The 20,917-nt window shown below is 47.7% G+C and overlaps 1 protein-coding gene across 1 annotated transcript in view; it reads right to left on the bottom strand.

Moving 5' to 3' along the window:
• The window catches only part of LOC121047597, a 37,560-nt gene that overhangs the window by 8,885 nt on the left and 7,758 nt on the right, over positions 1-20,917 (bottom strand). Inside the window, exons 3-5 of the mRNA XM_042293487.1 lie at positions 19,460-19,676; positions 16,257-16,540; positions 12,674-12,732 (exon numbers count right to left, since the gene is read on the bottom strand). Coding sequence (XP_042149421.1) covers positions 12,674-12,732; positions 16,257-16,540; positions 19,460-19,528 — 412 coding nt within the window. The 5' untranslated portion in view covers positions 19,529-19,676. The remainder of the gene's footprint in view (positions 1-12,673; positions 12,733-16,256; positions 16,541-19,459; positions 19,677-20,917) is intronic.

Below are 20,917 nucleotides of genomic sequence, written 5' to 3' on the forward strand. Positions count from 1 at the left end.
TAACGAAAACACGCTGGAATTCCATTTCCCATGTATTTTGTCAATAAAGGCAACGTGCATGTTATTTTGTTTACATGCCACTACTAGAAGCTTGTTACGTGACACGTAAACAGCGTCTCGGTAAGAATCATGACCCGGGCCCGGGAAAAGCTCTGCCCCCCCCCCCCCCCCCCCCTCCCCCCGGATTTCACCAGGGGGGGCATAGGTCTACGCCTATGGATTTAGTGGTTTTCGATGACGCTGAGCAAGTTTCTAATTGGAACCATATGTCTATTTTCATTAATTAAAAAGTTAATTAACACATTTTAATTAATTAGCCGATTGATCGTTACGATGCCGTATAAACTCACCTCCACAAGCGGCATAAGTGTAACTTTCACGGCTTTTTTTTAAACAAATCTATTAAGCTTAAAAAAAAACACCCTGTATATATAGTGTGTTTTTTACTTATTCTTTCAGATTTGTTTAAAAAAAAACCGTGAAAGCTACACTTATGTGGTTTGTGCAGGTGAGTTATGTGGCCAAGAGCACATAGTGTAGGGGAAAAGTCGCAAGTATTGGTCGGCTAATTAGGTAAAATTTGTTAATTAACTTTTTATTAATGCAAGTGGACATAGTTCCAATTAGAAAACTTGCTAAACATCGCCGAAAACCACTAAATCAACTATTTTTAGGAGGATATAATGCCGGGGCAGCATTTTACGGAGTTCTGTAAAAACGCTCCATTTGGACGCGTTTCTAGATTCTGGTTTCTTATCGGAGCGCATCTTTGCGCCCGCGGTCCTGCTCCCTGGAGGTCGCGGCGCGAAGCCACCCCCTCGGCCTCCCTCGTAGCATGGAGGGAAGTAGGGATAGAGCGGATGTGTGTTGCGCGTCGCATACATACATGGGAATGAGTGAAGATTGGCAAGTGCAGGCCGTAGTAATATTGTGAACGAAGAGGGGAGAAGGTGATTATTGAGTTTGTTGCATTAAAGTTAGGGGAAAGGGAAAGAGAGCTGGCGAAAACTTGGGCCAGGAGCGACTATTGAAACCCGCAACCTTCCCTAACTTTAAAGCAATAAATTCAATAATCACCTTCTCCCCTCTTCGTTCTCTCTCTCTCTCTCTATATATATATAGAGAGAGAGAGAGAGAGAGAGAATTTCGACCGGCGGGTTTGGTGTACGGGAAGCATACCTCGGTAGAAGACAGCTCCGGCCAGCTGCCGTGCCAGCTGGAAGCCCAACCGTGCCAAGTCCAAACGGTCTGCCGTCAGAGAGACGTGGAGTTCGAGGGGTGAGAGTACAGCGGGCCACGCTATCGCCAACGTCCCTGCCGACGCGATGACTTACATTTCCGCGTGTGGTGTGTACAGAGGGGCTCGCAGCACTCCGATCGGGATGACTGCGCATCAATTGAGAAAACACGGTTCTCACCCTGAATGAAGATACTGGTCAGGCTTGGAAACATGAATCGGTCAATAACGAATGAAACTACTGCAACTATTGTAATATCCCGGAAAAATGCTCTCCCCCCCCCCCCCTTTTCCAAAAAAAAAAAAAAAAAGAAAAAGAAGCTTACTTTTCATTTTTGGTTTGATTTTGCCATTACCTTTTTTAAAAGCCGAAAGATAGCCCCACTTTTAGTAATAGTAATGTTGGGATTAGGGTGACCACCTTCCTGCTAGCGAAATGCGGGACACGCGGGGGAAGGGGGAGTTAGAGGAAATTTGATTAACACGCACACAACGAACCGAGGCTCTGTTAAACACATTTATCATCCTGTGCTGTTTATACACATGCTATTTGCATTGCAGCAATTAAGCGGAAACCCTTTTCGCTCGCAGTGATATTTGTTTTTAATGCCAAATATGCTATTGAATGTGTCGAGGTTTGAAAACATAAAAAACGACTGTCCTCAGAACTCAATGCATCAAATGAATATTTTTTCCAAATCTTTTTCGAGTCATTGTTTCCTGTCAACTTACTTTTATCAACATGCTCCTACACAAATTTTTTAACATTATAATCTTTTGCGATCATTGCAAATGGAAACAGTCTTAACTAAAAAAAAAAAAAAAAATATAAAAAGCAACAGGCGCGTAGTTAGGGCGATGTTTAGGTGTCAGAACCCCCCCCCCCCCCCCTTTTCCCCCCATTTTTTCTTTATTTTATATACTGCAAATGTGCGGTTTCATTTGGATTCAGGCAACGAGGGGCAGTCGTATTTTTTTATATTGCTTCAAATTTTTATATTTCGTGGCTCATGTTCCAAGAAGAACAATCATTTTTATTTTAATGTCCTGACATGTTTAGTTTCTGAGAAAGAAAATATAAAAACAGCGGGAAAGAACGACGAGGTTTTGACGATTGTCGTGTGTGGCGTTTTTGAATCACTCTCAATCTCAAAGTATTCAAAAGAGAGCGTCTATATTCTTTTTAGTGTGACATATACGCAAGTAGCTAAGACAACATTAGAACTACTATTTATTACTCGTCGCTCCAATCTTTGTAAAAATCCCTAAACATGCTTCCGCGAACAACTGTGACGTAAATTGCGGATTTTTGTTTTTGAGTCGACCATGTTTAGTATCGCTCTTAAAATAATACCACGTATAGAACCTTTCATCGTCTTCCATATTAAGCAAAGTTTTTGTTTTTATCATGTATGAGTACTGAGAAATAAATTATGAAACAAAGAGGGTTTTCACTTTTCGTTAAATTTCAACACGCTGTATAAAAAAAAAAAAATTGCGTTGTGTTTTTTTTTACACCCTTCTTTTAGCCAGAATAGGTTCCTTTAGAGGTACTTGATGCTAAAAAAGAGCGAATGCCAATGGTAGGTTTTGACGATTTTCGTGTGAACCGCTCTCAATCTCAAAGTATTCAAAAGAAAGCTTCTATATTTTTTTATTGTGATATATATGCAAGTGGGTAAAACGACATTCTAACTACTATTTATTATTAGTCGATCCAATCTCTGTAAAAATCCCCAAACATGCCCCTGCGAACAACTGTGACCTAAACTAGATTTTTTTTAGTCGACCATGTTTAGTTTTTTTTTTTAATATTACCACGTGTAGAACCTTTCATTGCCTTCCAAATCAAGCAAAGCTTTTGTTTTTATCACGTACGAGCACTGAGAAATAAATTATGAAAAAGAGAGGGTTTTCACTTTTCGTTCAATTTCAACACACTGTATAAAAAAAAATTTTTTTTTCGCGTTGCGTTTTTTTTTTTTACATTTTTATTTTAGCCAGAATACATTCCGTTAAAGGTATTTGCCTTAGTTTTGAGTTTTAAGCCTCTAAATATGCTAAAAAAATTCTAATGGTGGGTTTATGTGTTATAGCTGTATATTTTATTTTTTTAGCATAATAATCTAAGGGACTGTTGCGATAGGCCTTGGCGAAGGTCACGTCCGTCCTTCGCCTCCCCTTCTTGTCCACCCGGCGGGGTTTGGCCTTCGCATTTAGGATCGGCGACCGGCCGTCTGAGCCGTTGTTGACAGAACACGTCGCCCGGCGCCGCGTGGACGCCGCCACACCTGGGAGCGGAGCTGAGCCGGACTCTTCTCTCTGGCTGCGGGGGTCAGTCGATCCGTGAACCAGCTGCCCTACCGGGAGAGGATTCCGGGGGACGACGACGGCGGTGGGACTTCCGGCCGAGTACGTTCGGCTCAAGTTTTCGTCCGGCGCCACTTGCGGATTATCCCGCTAAACCTTTCCCGAGCCACGACGCCGCATAATGAGGGGATCATCTCCCTCACGGTCAACGTCTCACGAGCTGACAGCGGACCCTTCGTCACCAACTCCTGGCGCGGCTTATCGAGGTCAAGAATGCCCCGGCGCCGGATTGGGAAGCCCGTCCGACGCTGCAGTGTGTGCGTGTATGTGTGTGTGCGCTTGAGAGGATGAGAGGGGGCGGGGCCTGAACATGACGTTCGTTGGCAGTTCGGCTACCATTGGCTGCCAACCGCTGGAAAATCAACAGCGACTGTATAAAAAGAGCAAACGAGAGGCCGCAAGGTGTGCTCTCCGACGAACAAGAAACTTCTGTACACATGTATTAAAACAGAGTTTACCGCGAGACACCCTCCCGTCTCCTGATGTCCCTGCCTGGAGTCGGCCTGCGGTTCCTGTCCTCGCCTGGCCCTGCCTGAGGCTGCCTGGGGAACTCCTCGGTCGCAACAACTGGTGGCAGCGGTGGGATGACGTGCCTGCTCATGGTTCCTGGTACGGGTGAGTGCTTTGCAATTTTCCCTTGATTTGCCAGACCTTTTGCTCAGTGTTAGGTACGCGAGTAAAAGGCTGCCCTTTCGGCTCAGAAAAAGCGAAGTTCAAGCTGACTGAGTTAGATAGGGGAGGGAGATAGCGACACTCGGGATCATGGAAGTCAGTAAGCTACGCATTCCTGAGTTGGTGGCGGTATGCGAGGAGCTTGGCATAAGCGTGGGGCAGGCAAGGCGAAGAAAGCCGATCATGGAGCTACTTCGCGAAAAGGAAGTGTCCAACGCAGAGCTTCAGGAGGCTTGGGAGCTGATTCGGGAGCGGGACGAAAGAGCGAAGGCTGAAAAGCAGGAGCGGGACGAAAGAGCGAAGGCTGAAAAGCAGGAGCGGGACGAAAAGCGCGAACGTGAACGCGAGAAGCGGGCTCGTGAATTGGCGGAGAAAAGGCTCGAGATTGAAACGTTGATGCAGGAGGTTCGGTCTCAAAGAAGAACGGTAGTAGTAGAGGTCATCGACTCGAAGTACCTAGCAGCGACATTTCCTCACTGGTTCACGTACGAGGGTGATCCGAAGCCACGAGAAAAAGACCTTGTGTCCAGGAGGGAAAGAGCGGTTGCACCAAGCGGAGCTAGAACACGTCAGGTAGCGGCAGAGACGGTGGGTCAGAAAGAAAAGGTTGAAGAGGAAGAGTTCAATTTAACCGACGACCAGGGTCTTTGTGCCGACGGGACTACCGACGCCGTTCCGCACAACGCCGACTCCAGACCTGAAGCGCTGGAAGTTGGAGGGGATCCCGCCAAAGGAAGAGAAGAGGCCTCTCAAGCATCTGACGTCTGCTTCCTGGGGGACGAAGACAAGGCCAGCATGGTGATGCCGCCGCGGAAGTCTATCCAACTCGAGGAAAGCAACGTGGAGAAGTCAGCGGATGGGGAGGCGGAGCAGGAAGTGGGTCGTCCTGGCCGTCCCCCGTGGAACTCCGAGACCAAGCCGGGGCTGGACGAGCGAGACCAGAGTCAAGGGTGCTCAGAAAAAGCGTCCTGTTCGAGCCGTCCTTCTGGAAGGAAGGAACAGAAGAGGAAGCAGCGCAGGGTCAGTGTTTTCCGTCCTGCTCCGAACGATTCTGATCAGCAACGTCAAAAGAGGCGCGACGCGTCGAGCCAGAAGCAGAAGTCGTCCAGGCCGGAAAGGGGGAAGCGCGGAGGCACCCATCCCAAGGATCCATCAGCCGGCGGCGGCTGCAAGAGAAAGGGATCCAAGGGGAGCGCGGAGAGAACCAGGCTGGATAAGAAAAATCCGGAGCAGGGTCCCTCGAAAACCTCGTCTCCATCGCAGAACGACATCGGGTGTCCGTCCAGACGGAAAAGACATAGGAGGAGGAGGCAGCCCGAGATCAGCGTTCTCCGTCCTGGTGCGGACATTTCTGATGAAGGGCATTTTTGGAAATCTGGCGAAGGCGAGTCTCGCAGAAGGGAGCTGTCGTCAAGACTGGGACACAGAAATCCCGCGGATATTCATCCCAAGGAAGTATTGACGGACAGCGGCTGCGAAAGCAAGGGGCTTGGCTGCGACAAGGAAGAGTCAAGTCTGGGCAAGCGAGAAGATCCGAAGCGCAGGCGGTCCGAGAGGTCATCCCGATCATGGCACGGCAAGTCTGATGGCGACAATTCAGGCGCCGACATGAGCGGGCCGTTCACTCAAAAGAGACCCAAGAGAAGGCTGCGCAGGGTCGGTGCCCTCCAATCCGGCCCGGCCCCATCCAATCAACAACGTCACCAGAAGCTGAAGAGGAGCAACTCCGGAAAGAGAAAGCCGTCGTCTGGGCTGGGAGACGGAAATCGTGAAGATAACCACCCCAAGAAAGCACCAACCGACAGCGGCTGGAGGAGCAAGGAGCACAGCGGTGACGCTAGGAAGCCAAAGCTAAAAAAGCAAAAAGGTTCGAAGCAGCGGCGGTTTAAGAGGCTCAGTGCGCGCAATTCCAGAAAGTTCTCTTCGAGGCCGGGAGAAAGCAAGCGCCAGGACACCTATCCCAAGGAGCCATCGATCCAGACCAGAAGTGCGAGCAACGGGCCTGGAGGCGACACCAGCAAATCTACACTAGATGCGGAAATGACGAGACAGAGCCGCTCGGACGAGAAGAACGAAGGCTGCGAGGAGTCACGCAGCGTAAGGAAGCCGAGAGTCAAGCCGTCACATTCGTCTCATGCTTCCACGACGAGAAGAGAAGATGATCGACATAATGCAGGAACCTTGCTGGACAAATCCTCAATCTCGTCCAAGTACCTCGGGTCCTATGAGTACGTGCTCGCCTCGCAGCTTGTCCTTCAGCGGGAGATCAAGTCAGAGGCGGAAATCAAGTCAGAACTTTCCGACTGTGGCTTTGAGGAAACTTTCGAGTCTGGGGACCAGGGCTTTTCTTGTGAGAGTGTCACCGAGAACAGACTGGGTGTAGGTTAGAGCGCAAGTTCTCGCCAGTGAAAGCGGACGAGGCAGAGGCCGCCAGAAAAGGGGAAAGCTTAATTTGAATGTTTTTTTCCTGAAGTCGGCTTAGCAAGTGGTATGAATAGCTTTTCTTTTTTCGGGAGTCTGAGTTTTGCGTGTTGTTCGGCTTCAGTTCGTTGTGTCGGCGGTAGAGTTCTTTTAAAGCGGTTTTATCCTCGGTATAGTTTGCCTTATGGAGGACGCGCTTGAATTTAATAGGGATATGTCCTATGTAAGTTACGTAACGGTACGTAATGTGTTCTTTTCACGGGAGTCCGTTTTCGCGTTTTGTTGAGCCACAGTGCGATGTGTTAGCAAGCTCTAAAGTTTATCTCGCTTCACGGTAGTAGGCCTTCGAGGCGAGGTAAAAAGGGGCACAGCTAAAAGAGGAACGCTGATTATCTAAGCCGGGGCTTCTAAGACGTGAACGAGCTCCATGATCGGATTGTACAAATTTGTAAAGTTTTTTGTTTGTTTCAATCCTTGGAAAGGGTCATCTTGATTTTGTGATTGTGTTTTTATGTCAAAGCACGCTTCCATAACTTTTGTTTCTGTTTGCCTGGTTTGGGGTATGGTTTACTTTAAAGGGCTTAGTGACAGCCTGAGCTCGAGTGTCGAGTGAGGGAGATTTTAGGTAGTAGGTGGAGGGGGGTTTTCTTTATTTTTTTTTTGGTCTGGCGGATCGGTGGAGGAAAGCGAAGCACTTGTCGCTACTGGGATCGTGACTTGCTATGTTTGTCTCGCCCACGCCTTCCTCTTGTGACCTGAGTTGAGGTCCCCCACTCCAGAGATTTGTACCCGACCCTCGCCTACGTCTCAAGGCAGGAGATGATCACCGGACCCTCTCCCAAGAAAGCGAGGCACTCATCGAGTCAGCGCAGCAGTGTGGGACTGCTGCCCTCCTGATGAGCTCAGTGGCGGCGGAGGTGTTGTTGCGATAGGCCTTGGCGAAGGTCACGTCCGTCCTTCGCCTCCCCTTCTTGTCCACCCGGCGGGGTTTGGCCTTCGCATTTAGGATCGGCGACCGGCCGTCTGAGCCGTTGTTGACAGAACACGTCGCCCGGCGCCGCGTGGACGCCGCCACACCTGGGAGCGGAGCTGAGCCGGACTCTTCTCTCTGGCTGCGGGGGTCAGTCGATCCGTGAACCAGCTGCCCTACCGGGAGAGGATTCCGGGGGACGACGACGGCGGTGGGACTTCCGGCCGAGTACGTTCGGCTCAAGTTTTCGTCCGGCGCCACTTGCGGATTATCCCGCTAAACCTTTCCCGAGCCACGACGCCGCATAATGAGGGGATCATCTCCCTCACGGTCAACGTCTCACGAGCTGACAGCGGACCCTTCGTCACCAACTCCTGGCGCGGCTTATCGAGGTCAAGAATGCCCCGGCGCCGGATTGGGAAGCCCGTCCGACGCTGCAGTGTGTGCGTGTATGTGTGTGTGCGCTTGAGAGGATGAGAGGGGGCGGGGCCTGAACATGACGTTCGTTGGCAGTTCGGCTACCATTGGCTGCCAACCGCTGGAAAATCAACAGCGACTGTATAAAAAGAGCAAACGAGAGGCCGCAAGGTGTGCTCTCCGACGAACAAGAAACTTCTGTACATATGTAATTAAAACAGAGTTTATCGCGAGACACCCTCCCGTCTCCTGATGTCCCTGCCTGGAGTCGGCCTGCGGTTCCTGTCCTCGCCTGGCCCTGCCTGAGGCTGCCTGGGGAGCTCCTCGGTCACAACAGGGACGTCGAATAAATACTCATATAAAATACATTAATGTCGTCTGGCGTAAAATAACACGTTTGCAATCCCAAACGTCAAAACGCTATAAAATCGCAACTGCGAAAGCGGGTTTTCAGACAATTTCCGCCGGTGCCATGATTGGAGAGGGCTCAAACCTAAACCCTATGCGATACATATGAAAGTATAATATTGTAAAACATTAGAGTAAAATACACTTCCTATTGGAATCCTAGATTTTTAAATGCGAGATTTTGTATTTTTAATGCGAAATTCATGTTGATAACAGAACAGAATCATTTTTAAGCATATTTATAGGCTTAATACTCAAAACCAGTGCGTATACCTCTAACGGAATGCATTCTGGGTAAAAGAAAAGTGTAAAAAAAACGCAACGCAAAAAAAAAAAAAAACATTCTTTTTTATACAGCGTGTTCAAATTGAGCGAAAAGTAAAAGCCTTTTTTATTTCATAATTTATTTCTCAGTAGCCGTACGGGATTAAGACACAAACTTTACATAATGTGGAAGGCAATGAAAAATTCTACACGTGGTATTATTCTAAAACCAAAACTAAAATAGTCGACAGAAAAAATATCTGTAGTTTAGGTCACAGTTGTTCGCGGAGGCATGTTTGGGGATTTTTACTAAAATTGGAGCGATGAATAATAAATATTAGTTCGAATGTCGTTTTACCCACTTGCATATATATCGCAATAAAAAAAATGTAGAAGCTCTCTTTTGAATACTTTGAGATTGAGAGCGGTTCAAAGACGCCACACACGAAAATCGTCAAAACCTCGTCGTTCTTTCCCGCTTTTTTGAGATTTTTTTCTCAGAAACTAAACATGTCCGGACATTAAAATAAAAATGATTGTTCTTCTTGGAACATGAGCCACGAAATATAAAAATTTGAAGCACAATAAAAAATACGATTGGCCCTCGTTGTCTGAATCCAAATGAAACCGCCCATATATACAGTATACATACCGGGTGTTTTTGCGAAGACTCAAAAATCCTAAAAATCAGGGCGTTTGAAAAAAAGAAAAATAATCTGTCTTCGGGAACACACTACCAGCCACGGCGGACGTCATGAATTGCCAATAAAATAATAGTTAGCCAGCTAATTAATTAAAATTTATTAGTTAACTTTTTAATTAGTGGAAATAGACATATGGTTCCAATTAGAAAGTTGCTGAGCGTTATCGAAAACCACTAAATCCGTCATTTTTAGAAAAACTTTGAGCGCGGGAGAAAATGAGTAGCGCACTAAAATTACCACTCGTGGAGCAGGTACAAGGCTAACGGTTGCGGTAAGGGGCCCACCCGATTTTCCCGCCTCTTATCTAGCCCCAGCCTTGTACCTGCTCCACGAGTCGTAACTTTAGTGCGCTACTATTCTTCTCAAGCGCTCAAAGTCTTTCTGAAAATGACTGATTTAGTGGTTTTCGATAACGCTCAGCAACTTCCTAATTAGAACCATATGTCTATTTCCACTAATTAAAAAGTTAATTAACAAATTTTAATTAATTAGCTGGCTAATTACTATGTTTTTGACAATTCCTGACGTCCGCCGTGGCTTGTAGTTTCTTCCCAAAGACAGTTTCTTTTGTTTTCAAACGCCCTAATATTTAGGATTTTTGAGTCTTCGCAAAAACACCGGGATACTATATATATATTTTTTTTTTCCTTTTTCTTTATTGTGTGTGTGTGATTGTACCGGCACCCCGAAACACCCCCGAAAATATTTCCTGGTTACACCGCTGCACAGCAACCGTTTTGCATTGACACAGTGGTTTTAAAATAATTACAATATTTTATATTCAAACATTTGGCGAGCAATTTTTCTAGCAATATTTTGCCACCAAGGGGAGATGAACAACGGCGCATGAGCGGCGCCTCTCCTGCAAGAACGAAGATCGCTTCCTGCAATGCTTGAATAGAAAATGGCTTACCATTGCGATTCACACGATTACCAGCGACCTCCGCGCTTCCTTGTGCCCCGTTGTTCTGCAGCACCATGAGTTGCGGAGTGAATTTTACGACAGTGTGAAATGCGGGACATTTTGAAGATTCAAAAATTTCTGGCCGGACGCGGGACACGAGCCCTCAATGCGGGACAGTCCCGCAAGTCGCAGGACGTTTGGTCACCATATATAGTTGGGATTAATGAAGGCCTCGGCGTAAATGCGGCTAGTTAGCTATATGGCGAGATACAAGCGAACGTTGCTGACAGGGGAGTACAGTCCTCTTTGCTTCATTGCCCCTCGTCACGATAACGAGCTTGGAGAGGACACATGATTTTGTCAACTTTTTCTCGATTGTACACTCCGAAAGTTAGCCCACTGCCTATTTTCACCCGATTTGCTCTTGATTTTAGATGGGCCATCTCTCGGGTTATTGCGGTATATCACACTCTCTTTATTCAAACTCGTGGATAATTCCAACTCACACGCAGGTCCCGTCCCACGTGTTTCTAGGAAGGAAACTCCCGGTAATTCAAACGTTGCATTATTCAAACAATGTTCTGATCCCCCTCGGTTCAAATTAACGAAATTCCCGAGTTCTCGGTGAGGTGCAACTAAATGGAGGAGACGAAAATGCGGGGGGACGCTCTAGGGCACCGAACTTCGACTGGAGGGATCAGTGAGTAAACAGTACACTAGCTGCCTTTCTCTCTACTCCCTGTTCGAACGCGTTGGAACATCGAAAACCACGGCGTTCGTAGGGTGAGTGGATACAAAGGCAGCTAGCTTCCTGCACGCCCATCAATCATTCCGGTCCGAACTCGGCGCTCAGGGGCCCCGTCGCGCTTTCATCTTTTTGTTAACCTGATAGTTGCCATGTCACCAAACACTAAAAGTTTCTTCATACGAAAAGCTCTTGTATGTCGTTTTTTTTTTTTTTTTGTAAAAAAAATTTTACAGTTTCTACCTGTTTTTTTGCTGACGAAGTGAGAACGTCAAGGACGAGCTTCACGAACAAGAAGAGGGGGCGCAAGTCAGGTGGTGTAAGTTCGTCAGTGGTGAATCGTTTCATCCTATCGTGTTGTTGTCGTCACCGCAGTCTCGGGTTATAACTCTACAAGTAGCACCTACGGTTGTCCCATTTCCAGCGCCTGCAGCGTGCTACTTGGTGCTACTTTCAACAATGCTTCGACCACGTCTCTCGTGAGCCTCGAGGGTCGCGCGCTCAGCCAAGGCTCGGCGGAAGGCATGCGGGCGTTCGAAAGATGCATGCCCTGGCGTTCTCAGTGACTCGGTGACTATAAGGGATCTTCTAGTTACCGATGCAGCAGCCGTTGTAAGATGGCAGAACGGGGAATTGTTTATACTTCACTATAGCTCAATACCACCTAGAACACAAGGCCTGCGCAGGACATCATCGTACCTCCGACGCGCCCAAGCGGCAAACATGCGGAAGCTTCACGAGGGCCGCCGCAAAGCAGGAGACACATTCGTCTTGGCGTCTCCGCATGCCAGCGTCGCGCTCGTTGCGAGATGCGCTAATGGCGACGCTGATGCGAGCAAGGCGGCGCTGCGTGGATACGCTAGGAATTTCGTTTAGGAGGGGCCTGGTCTTCTACAGGTCTTCTACAGGCATCCCCTCGCAAAATTCAAATTTTAAACTTGCACCTGAAATCGAGCATGCGAACGTATAGTTTCGCAAAAAGTTTGGCCTATATTTTTCAGAGCTGAAGTCGGAGGTGGTGATATATTCAAGGTAGATCAAAAAACGGTGGCTATGCATTTCCTATGCCCCATACGGGATGTTCGTCGTCCCATTGGTCTTTGAACTTGCTCCCGGGTGTCACTACTATCTCCTCATCGCTAGCCTCTGCAATTGGTTTTAGCGTTTCTGCGTTCAGCGAGCCACCCGGGAGCGAGCTCATGAACCTGTGTGCAGACGACAAACATGCTGCTGTAGGGCATAGGAAACACACGGCCTCCGATTTCACCTTATTTTTAATATTTCACCACCTCGGAATTGAGCTCTAAAATGAAATAGACATAAAACTTACGGCGAAACTATGTTCGCATGCCCCATTTCAAGTATGCACGATTTGAATAGGAATTTGGCGAGACGTGCCAAATGTGGTAGTCATTACGGCCGTACCGTGTTGCTGGTATTGGCTGGTTCTGATGAACCGTAGTCGTATTGAGTGGTTGAAGGATATCACATAAAACGGCCATAATCACTTCACGTGGCAAAGAGTCAGCCACACACTCAGCAGGCCGCTCAACGCACTCACCGAGTTCGTTGGAGTCATGCAGGTAGGTTACACTGGGCTCCGTGTAGTGAATGTCCCACCTGCAACCATTGATACGTTTGGCATGCGAGAGCAGCAAGAGGAATACAACTAACACAGATTGCGCGGCAACGTTGCGTGCGTGTGCGAAATGTCGGAAAGTATTCAAAATAGGTTTTGACTTGTCGTACTGTGGCTTGGCATGAAGGTTGGAAGCTTCTTATGGAGGCAACGTGACGCCACCAGAGTTGAAGCCGCAGATCCTTCCGGTTTGGAGGGACACGGCCCCAACCATGACCAAAGATAAAACATCCAAAATACGCTATTGGACGGAAAGGACACCCTTGAACACCCTTGGGGGCTTTTCCACCGACCGCGATCTCTACTGCTGGCTTTACTTGGAACTTCCTCGTTTGGCTGGCGTGAGCCGGAATGTCGCCTCTCCTTCTTCCTACCTCCATGTTCTGTAGGCTGCTAACTTGTTCGACACATTGAAAAAAATGTATCAGCTTGTCCTAGGGCTAGTTACAGCATCACCCTTAAAGGCTGGTTCACACTGCCCCATTTTCTTACGTTAAGTTACGTTACCAAATATTACGTTGAAGTCACCGGGACCTCTGTGCTTCATATTACACGAGGCTACCAGTTCAAGAAGAAAGCATGACGCGCGACATTCGAGACACGAATGTTTCGGTGACTTATACGTAACGTAACTTAACGTAAGAAAATGGGGAAGTGTGAATGCGCCTTAAGGATATCAATCAATCGGTGTTTATTGTAGTGACTGGCACATTGGAATACAAAAGGCAGACACTAATACACAAAGAACTCAAGTGCGGAGCAGGAACGCTGTCCACGTGTCTGACACATAAGACAATAGTAGATTCATAGGGAAGTTCAAGCTCCTATGATATGTTATTACGAATGTAAAAATAATAACGTTTATTTTCAATTTCAAGAAATGGTGGAGTGAAAGGGCAAACGTTTCAGTATCAAGCTTGACGAGCCCTGAGTTCCATTGGCAGTGGTATACAAACAAGTTTTGTCCCGTACATGTATTACCCAATACACACACGCACGCAAAAAAAGAAAAAAAAATGTTTAGTATAACTGCAATAATACTTAAAAAACAAGCGAGCTGGTGATAATTCATGGTAATAAAACCCGAGACTTAGGAACACAGAACGGGACGAACACAACACAACGTCTCAACTTGTGTTGTGTTCGTCCCCTTCTGTGTTCCTGAGTCTCGGGTTTTATTACCATGAATGTTTAGTATACCATGCTGGTGAACAGTCTAAATTAGAATATATTAGCTAGTGCACCTACATTTGTTTTTCGAAAATTATAAAATAATACGTACGATAAGTATCAAGTCATAATTGTAACCAGCTACAAGGAGTCTAGACTCGACGGAATGTCGGCCCGAGAGTCACTAAAGTGGATGCTACGTGCTCGCTGGACCCGTCATATGTCGCTTCTTTATCACGTGATAACGCTCCTACCCATCCGCGCTGAGAGTGAAATCAGGGGACGAAAGATGTCCGATAAAATTATTAATGTTATGGCTAAGACAACAGAGATAGCCGTCTCTGTTGTCTTGGCGAGTCCGGTATCTCGGTACGTGGGCGGGAGCCCTCTCGTCAGGTACAGCGCGAAAGCACGCGACAGCGTGTACAGTGCAATGCGCATCGTTCTCTCGGAAGGGGGTGGTTCCTTTCCAACACTGGGGAGGATTTGGTGCTGTGGGTGCGCTGTCTAATGCAAATGAGCGGAGTAGAATCTATTCTCTACACCAAGGGTTGCAAACTTATTTGAGTGCTGGGGCCAGCTAGCCCACCACCGAAGGGACGAGGTCCAATGAAGAAGAAAAAGAGAGAGAGGGGGGGCAATGTTTTGCTATTTCGGGACAAAAAAAGCAACATACAGCATTTGTGTTTCAGGTTGCAAAGCAGCCGAATGTGCCAGCAACATCCCGGAGGTTTTCTAGCGAAGGAACCTCGTACTTTCTGCTTTTTGTAAGCTCCCTGTTTTGCCATCTTTAGTTTTCATTTCCATATACGACTACTTTGGGCCCATACCTGATGTTATAAGTAGATTTGAAACACGAACGTACTGGCAGTTTTCAATAGAACGAGAGCAACCACAACATGTTGACATGTCGCCCAATTCACTATGCTTACAGGCATAAAAGAAAACCTCCCTTCGTACGGCAGTTTTTTTTTCCTTTTTGCTTTCTTAACAATTTTTATAGCAACATCATGAGAAAATTTTTGTATTTTAAAGGTATTTTCTAATAGCTAGAAGCCCGGGGTTCACACCTTTATCTTTCATGGTTTCTCCTGCTGAGCAAAAGTTTGTGCACCGGAGGTGCCTCCTTGAACAAAGAGCTTGTACTGGTAGCCTATAGTAGTGGTATTACCATTCCGATTGATTTACGCGAGAAAGCGCAGAGAATCAAATATTTAGACGATGGAGTAGTCCGCCGATAAAAAACGGTACAGCTCGATCCATTTCGAGCGGAAACGAATCTACGATATAAAACTTACTTATGGCGCATGTGGCGCTCGAGGCGTGGGAACGGTGGAGTAACTGTATAGGCTCTGCTTGCAGAGCACATGCAGTTACTCTAGGGGACGGGGGTTCGCAGTCGTGGGATGCTTGTGGGTCGCATGTTTGAGACCCCAGCAACCGGGTGTCACGCCGCTGCGGCGGTGCTTTTGTCAACATGGCGCAGCACTCGCAGGCGCTACACTTCACACGAATCTGGTTTCCGCGCACGCGCACCGCGCACGCCCGGTGTGGGCAGACGCCGACTTGTTTGCAATGTGGTGTTCACACGAATAAGAAACTCCCCGACGGGGCTTTGTGACGTCGGCCACCGCGCCGCCTCAGAAAGCCGTGACGTCAGCATCACGTGACGTACACTCCGCGGCGCGAAGTGTCGAAGTTCACCCGCGTGTGAATACCGCATAAACAACGTGAAATATCTACTCGGTTTCACATTACGTCCGACCGCAGGTCAACACTCATTAGCGATGTGCGCGACCAAAAGCGTCGCTGCGGTCAGCTTTCCACGATTGGCCAAAGCATGGGCATGCATATGAGTATTGTCAGAGTGTCAACTTTGACGGTGTTAGTTTCGGATTGCGATGGGTTCTAGCTTCCACTGTGCTTTCTAAACACACCATCGAACTCGTCGTCGCACCTGATGGTAAGTAGCCAGGATAACAACTGGTGACGTCACGGCGAGGCAAATCCCAGTCGTGACGTCACGGATGGAAACCACAAGAGGGCGCCACTGAAACATCTCGGCGCTAATAGGATCCGATGAAGCCACTCAAGCACCGCCAAAATTGCATTGTGACGGTGCTCGCGTTGCCCTTGTGCGGTTGCTGCCACCAGCTAAACCAGTCGCACTCAGTGAATGCCGCGTGATCCTACGCATTCTTTTTTACGCGTGACTGCATTAACCAGCAATGGCAAACGCAGAAGGACGATGACGAAACACTTTTGGCGCTCTTTGATTAGCTCCATTTGATCGTAGCGCTAGCTGCGGTCGGACCAGAAAAGAAGGACAGCTCACAGCGGGGACAGTCCTTTCCCGCTGAGGGCCTTCCAGCGCTTGAGCATGATGGCCGACCGCGCACGGAACCAGTCGGCGAGCGGCGTCTGTCCGGTCAGGTCAGGCACCTGGCGGTAGATCTGCTCGAGCACCATCTTGTCCTCGACGAAGGGCGGGTAGAGCAGGTGCTCCTGCACGCCGTTCAGCTTCTGGATGGCGTACTGGCTCACCGCATCCTGCATCCACGGGTAGTCGATCAGCTGGTGCTTCAGCTCGTCCACCACCCGGGTCAGCATCTCGCGCACCTGGGAGGGCGGAGCAGGTGGGAACCTTCTTAGCCGCTCCTCAAGAACTATTCTGGGCTCTGCAGCCACCGCTGAGTCGAAACCAGTTTGTTGGGGCGTTAGTCTGGCAACTGCCCGCGTGCCTTAGCAAAGATTGGAGACGATCTCTGCACACTGTCCACCCCTAAGCTGAGACTGCGCCGAAGGCTACGTGCCCGCCGGGCCAATCAGTCGCCTCTCTCTTTTCACCTGACCCGGTTCTCTGCGCCTGGCGGAATGTGACGACGGGGATAAAGAGAGGCGTACGACTATAGTCCAACGAGGACATAGCTTCCACCGCAGTTTTAGCTTCGGGGTGAACGGGATATAGACCCTTTTGCTGTTTACAAAACATGAACTGCCGCTTGCGCCCCATGCGACTTGCGGTCGCATTCTCTTTGCAAGCCTGTTGAGCTTGCTTATGTCACCAGTGCTAGAAAGCATAAATGCTACATGGACAACAAAGGTGGAGATTGCACGAGGGCCTTCGGCTGTACAGCACTATAACTTGGAGGAGGCAAGTTGGTTTACAAGAACATTGGAAACATTTTAACAGATCTCGCACTCCTTCGTTCTTTTGGCGTTCACCTGGAGACTTGGGGTTAAACGTTTCACCTACATTTCAAGCAGTGGCGTTGAGGTGGCATTTGTTAATACTTTTTGTATTCTCTGGGACGTCAAATGCTCTAGCACCGCCTGGTGGCGTTTGCCATAAAAATGGTCTAAGGGCTCATTCACACTGGAAGCGGATCCGCGTTCGCAAAGCGGTTGCGAACGCGGTTGTATAAGGATTCAGTACAATTGCACGCGCATTTGATGACATCAAATGCGCGTGCAATTGCACTGGATCTTTATACAACCGCTTCGCGAACGCGGATCCGCTTCCAGTGTGAATGGGGGGTAAGAGGGTGACCCCAGATGCCGTACTTGCAAGCTCGCTAGGGGCGCTCCTATTTTCCTCACTATGGTTAGTGCAAGTGCTAGTCACGCAATTATGTTTTAATTTTCATAGTGCATAGAAGCTTGGCATTGCACTTGCTTGCACCAGCAGAGGATGTTAAACTATCCTCGCTCTGGGTTGTGAAAAAATTTCATCAGGCAGCAAAACCAACACTTCTCGCCGCGAATAGACTTTTGCGAGCATGCTACGATTAAAAAAAAAACAAGTGGATATAATGTTTTGTTCGGGCGCCAGTCTGGCAGCTCTGGGCACACCTCGACAAGGCTTGACTCGATTATGGTGGAGGGGAGTCACGTGGTGCTCCAGTGATGTTGTTTCTCTGCGTCACACAAATCTGTTGGTGGGGGCCGCGTGATTTCTTCCTTCGCATTTTGTCGGCTATAAAGAGGGTGCGTATATGTAGAGAGTTTGGTCATTATTTGGTAAGAATAGGGCAAAAATAAGGGCACGTCATTGGCCTAAATTGTTTGAATTACCTTGGGAACAGTGATTGACAGCTCCTGTGACCAACAACTAGCCTGAATTATTTTCCTAGAGGAGGCCTTAACAAGAACCTTCCCATCACAATTCACAGGTAAGGATGTATTCAAGTATTTCATTTCAGCACGCTAGAGTCGAAATTTGCGACTTTTCGTAACTGAAAGGGCAACGCATGTGACGGTGTCGTCACGGCGACATTTAGAACCCACTTAAACTTTCTTTTTACTGCACTCGCGACCGCTTTTCAGATATATTTATTTTGATGCAAAAAGATGGGTACAGAGATGTACAGATCTGTGGCGGTCGTGTTCAGTTCACTTCGAAGGGACGACTGGTTGAGCACGACCAGTCAAAACCGTATGACAATATGAAAAGGTCGACTAAACTGGTATTGAAAAGAAATGAAAGCCACATACATAAATGGAAAATTAAGAAGATGACAGTTCTTTGGCAGAAATATTGACAGTTTATTAAGTTCCACTTGAACACAGCAGGGCACCACTTTTCATTAGGCGCATCTCTCTCTATACACGGCTGTGCAAGCGAGTCGTTTTCATCGGAATTCTATGCAGCCCTTCGCTCCCGCCCTTCACGCTTCCCCTTCAAGCCACCATAACTCCATCTGCACACGTCAGCACTAAGGTGGCGGCACCCAGATGCCATGCTTGCAAACGTCTCTGTAGACCATTCCAATATAATCCCCTTCTCCGGTCTGCCATCTTTGTTTACTAGAGAAGGTCCCATGCATTCCGGCCTCTTCGAAACAGCGGACATATAGATAAGGACATCGGTGGTCCCAGTGGGTGGTCCCGATTGGCCCATATCGTTGGCGACGCCTTAATACTCACAAAGAAGTAGCAAAACATTATCTGTAAGGTATGTGCCCAGTTCTTGTCTAGCTTTGCAGGAAAACACCGGCGTCGCGCATTGTATAAAGATAAAGTTGACATGCACTCGAACTTCAGCGTACCGCGGCAAAACGAACGTGCCTATCCTATCGTCTGCTTTTTTTTAATTTTTATCTTGCTTTTTACCCATTCCTTTTCTCAGTCGCTCTTCAAAAGCTGGTATAGACACTTCTGGTGGAAATCAATTTGTTGAGGCAGCACCCTGTCCACCATGGGCACACTTCGCCAAGGGTGGTGAAGCAACAACCTACACGCACCAGAAGCAAGATGGCAGCGCTCAGCTGCGCTCAGTTCAAGAAGATAACGCCCATTGAGAGGTCCTTTAATAGCCATTTGTCAAACCGCCCACCAATTGTGGCTATACGGGCCGTTGCCAATAGGATGGCGAAATAGGGCGCTGGAAATATTTACATATGGCGCCTGTCGAATGACGTTCATAATCAGCCGTGGCAGATAGATTAACTTCTATGGGCATCAAGGAACACTTTTGAGCAGGCTTTAAAGCGATTCAGCTTTAAACCCGGGATACCCCCGGACGTATATAGGGCGTACATTGGCTCGCGTAGCGGTGGCTTGTTCCACGAAGGGTCTCGCGAGCAGGGCCGTGGCAGCGTGACTCATCAGTTCCTGGACGAGCCGCACGCAGAGCCGCTCCGCGCGTGGTCCGCCGTTTCTACGTGGCAGGGCCACGTGCGGGGACAGGCTGGACGGCACCAGGGGGCTCGACTCAAGCAGCAGCTCCAACACCAGGTAGTTGTAGACCACCGCCCTGCGCATGCGCATACTCGTTGAAAGGCCGATACAGACCGACACGTAAAGGCTGGTTCACACACTGGTAAGCTGTAACTGCATACCACCGAGTGCCTTAAAACCTTTTGATTACGACGAGAGAACACACTGGAGCCATCTGTCGGGTAGTGGAGGATTTCTGTATATTTCCTAATTTTTTTTTTCACGCATAGTTCTTTTCTTTTTGGCTCGGAAAGCTTTTTACAATGCCATCAACTACAATTTCTCATAATTAGTTGAAAGATTTGACCTCGCGAACACTGCAACACTTTCGCTCTTGCAGGTCTAGTGAAATGCAGTTCTAGGGCCACCTCATAGATGGCGCGATCGTGTTCTCTCGTTGTAAGAGATCAAAAAGAGGTTTCCATGTAAACAAACAATGTTTCCATAATCATCGTTATCATCATGGCAGGGATCCAAAGCGTTTATAAGAAATTTAGTTGAATTATTTTCAACCAATACATGGTCGAAAAATTTTTTTTTTTTTTTAGTGGCGTTCTTATTATAAAAGCTTTCAACGAGAAGGGCTATCAGAGACATTATTTTCTTTATAAGGTAGTTGGAATTGTTAAATACGAGAGTTGTTAGCATTGTGAACTTCATGCGCCCACTAGAGCTAGTTGTAGTTTCTAAACGTTTTACCCCCATAACGACGAGCGCAACATTAGTACAGGGCGACGCCAAGATGCAGGCGTTTGCGGCATTGACGCGTATACTGTCGTTGAGTTTCAGCACGCATTCCGCTTGTAGCAGGGAGGGGGATCCACTAACGAAGGCGTAATGTTCGGGCCTTTTGCCCTTGTCCTTCATTCATTGAGAATGCTCGGCATAGTGTCAAGGATTACGCGAGAGTTTGAAAGGCTGCCATTTGCGCGTGTGCTGCATAATTGCTTCGCCCGTTCAAAATTGGAATTTACTTCTTCTGCTTGGGATTCATTTAATCCTTCAAAATCGAAGCGTGTTGAAAGCGTACAGAGTCCCTTTGGCTTTATTGCTTGAATTTATGACCGATATCCAAGAAATAAATATTATTATAACTACAACTGTCTGCTGGTTAAAATGGGCATGGGCAGTGCACGTTCGGAGAAAAAAGATCTTTCTCATTTTTTTTCACAAACTTTCAAACGGCAATGTGTCACGCTCAAGTTACTATCCAACGTAAGCTTTTGTTTCTCTTCTTTCTCTTTAAAATAAATAAAACGTGTTTTTCTTTTTTTTTTT

Source organism: Ixodes scapularis, unplaced genomic scaffold (assembly GCF_016920785.2).
Source record: "Ixodes scapularis isolate PalLabHiFi unplaced genomic scaffold, ASM1692078v2 PGA_scaffold4__175_contigs__length_147842914, whole genome shotgun sequence".
Lineage (NCBI taxonomy): Eukaryota > Metazoa > Arthropoda > Arachnida > Ixodida > Ixodidae > Ixodes > Ixodes scapularis.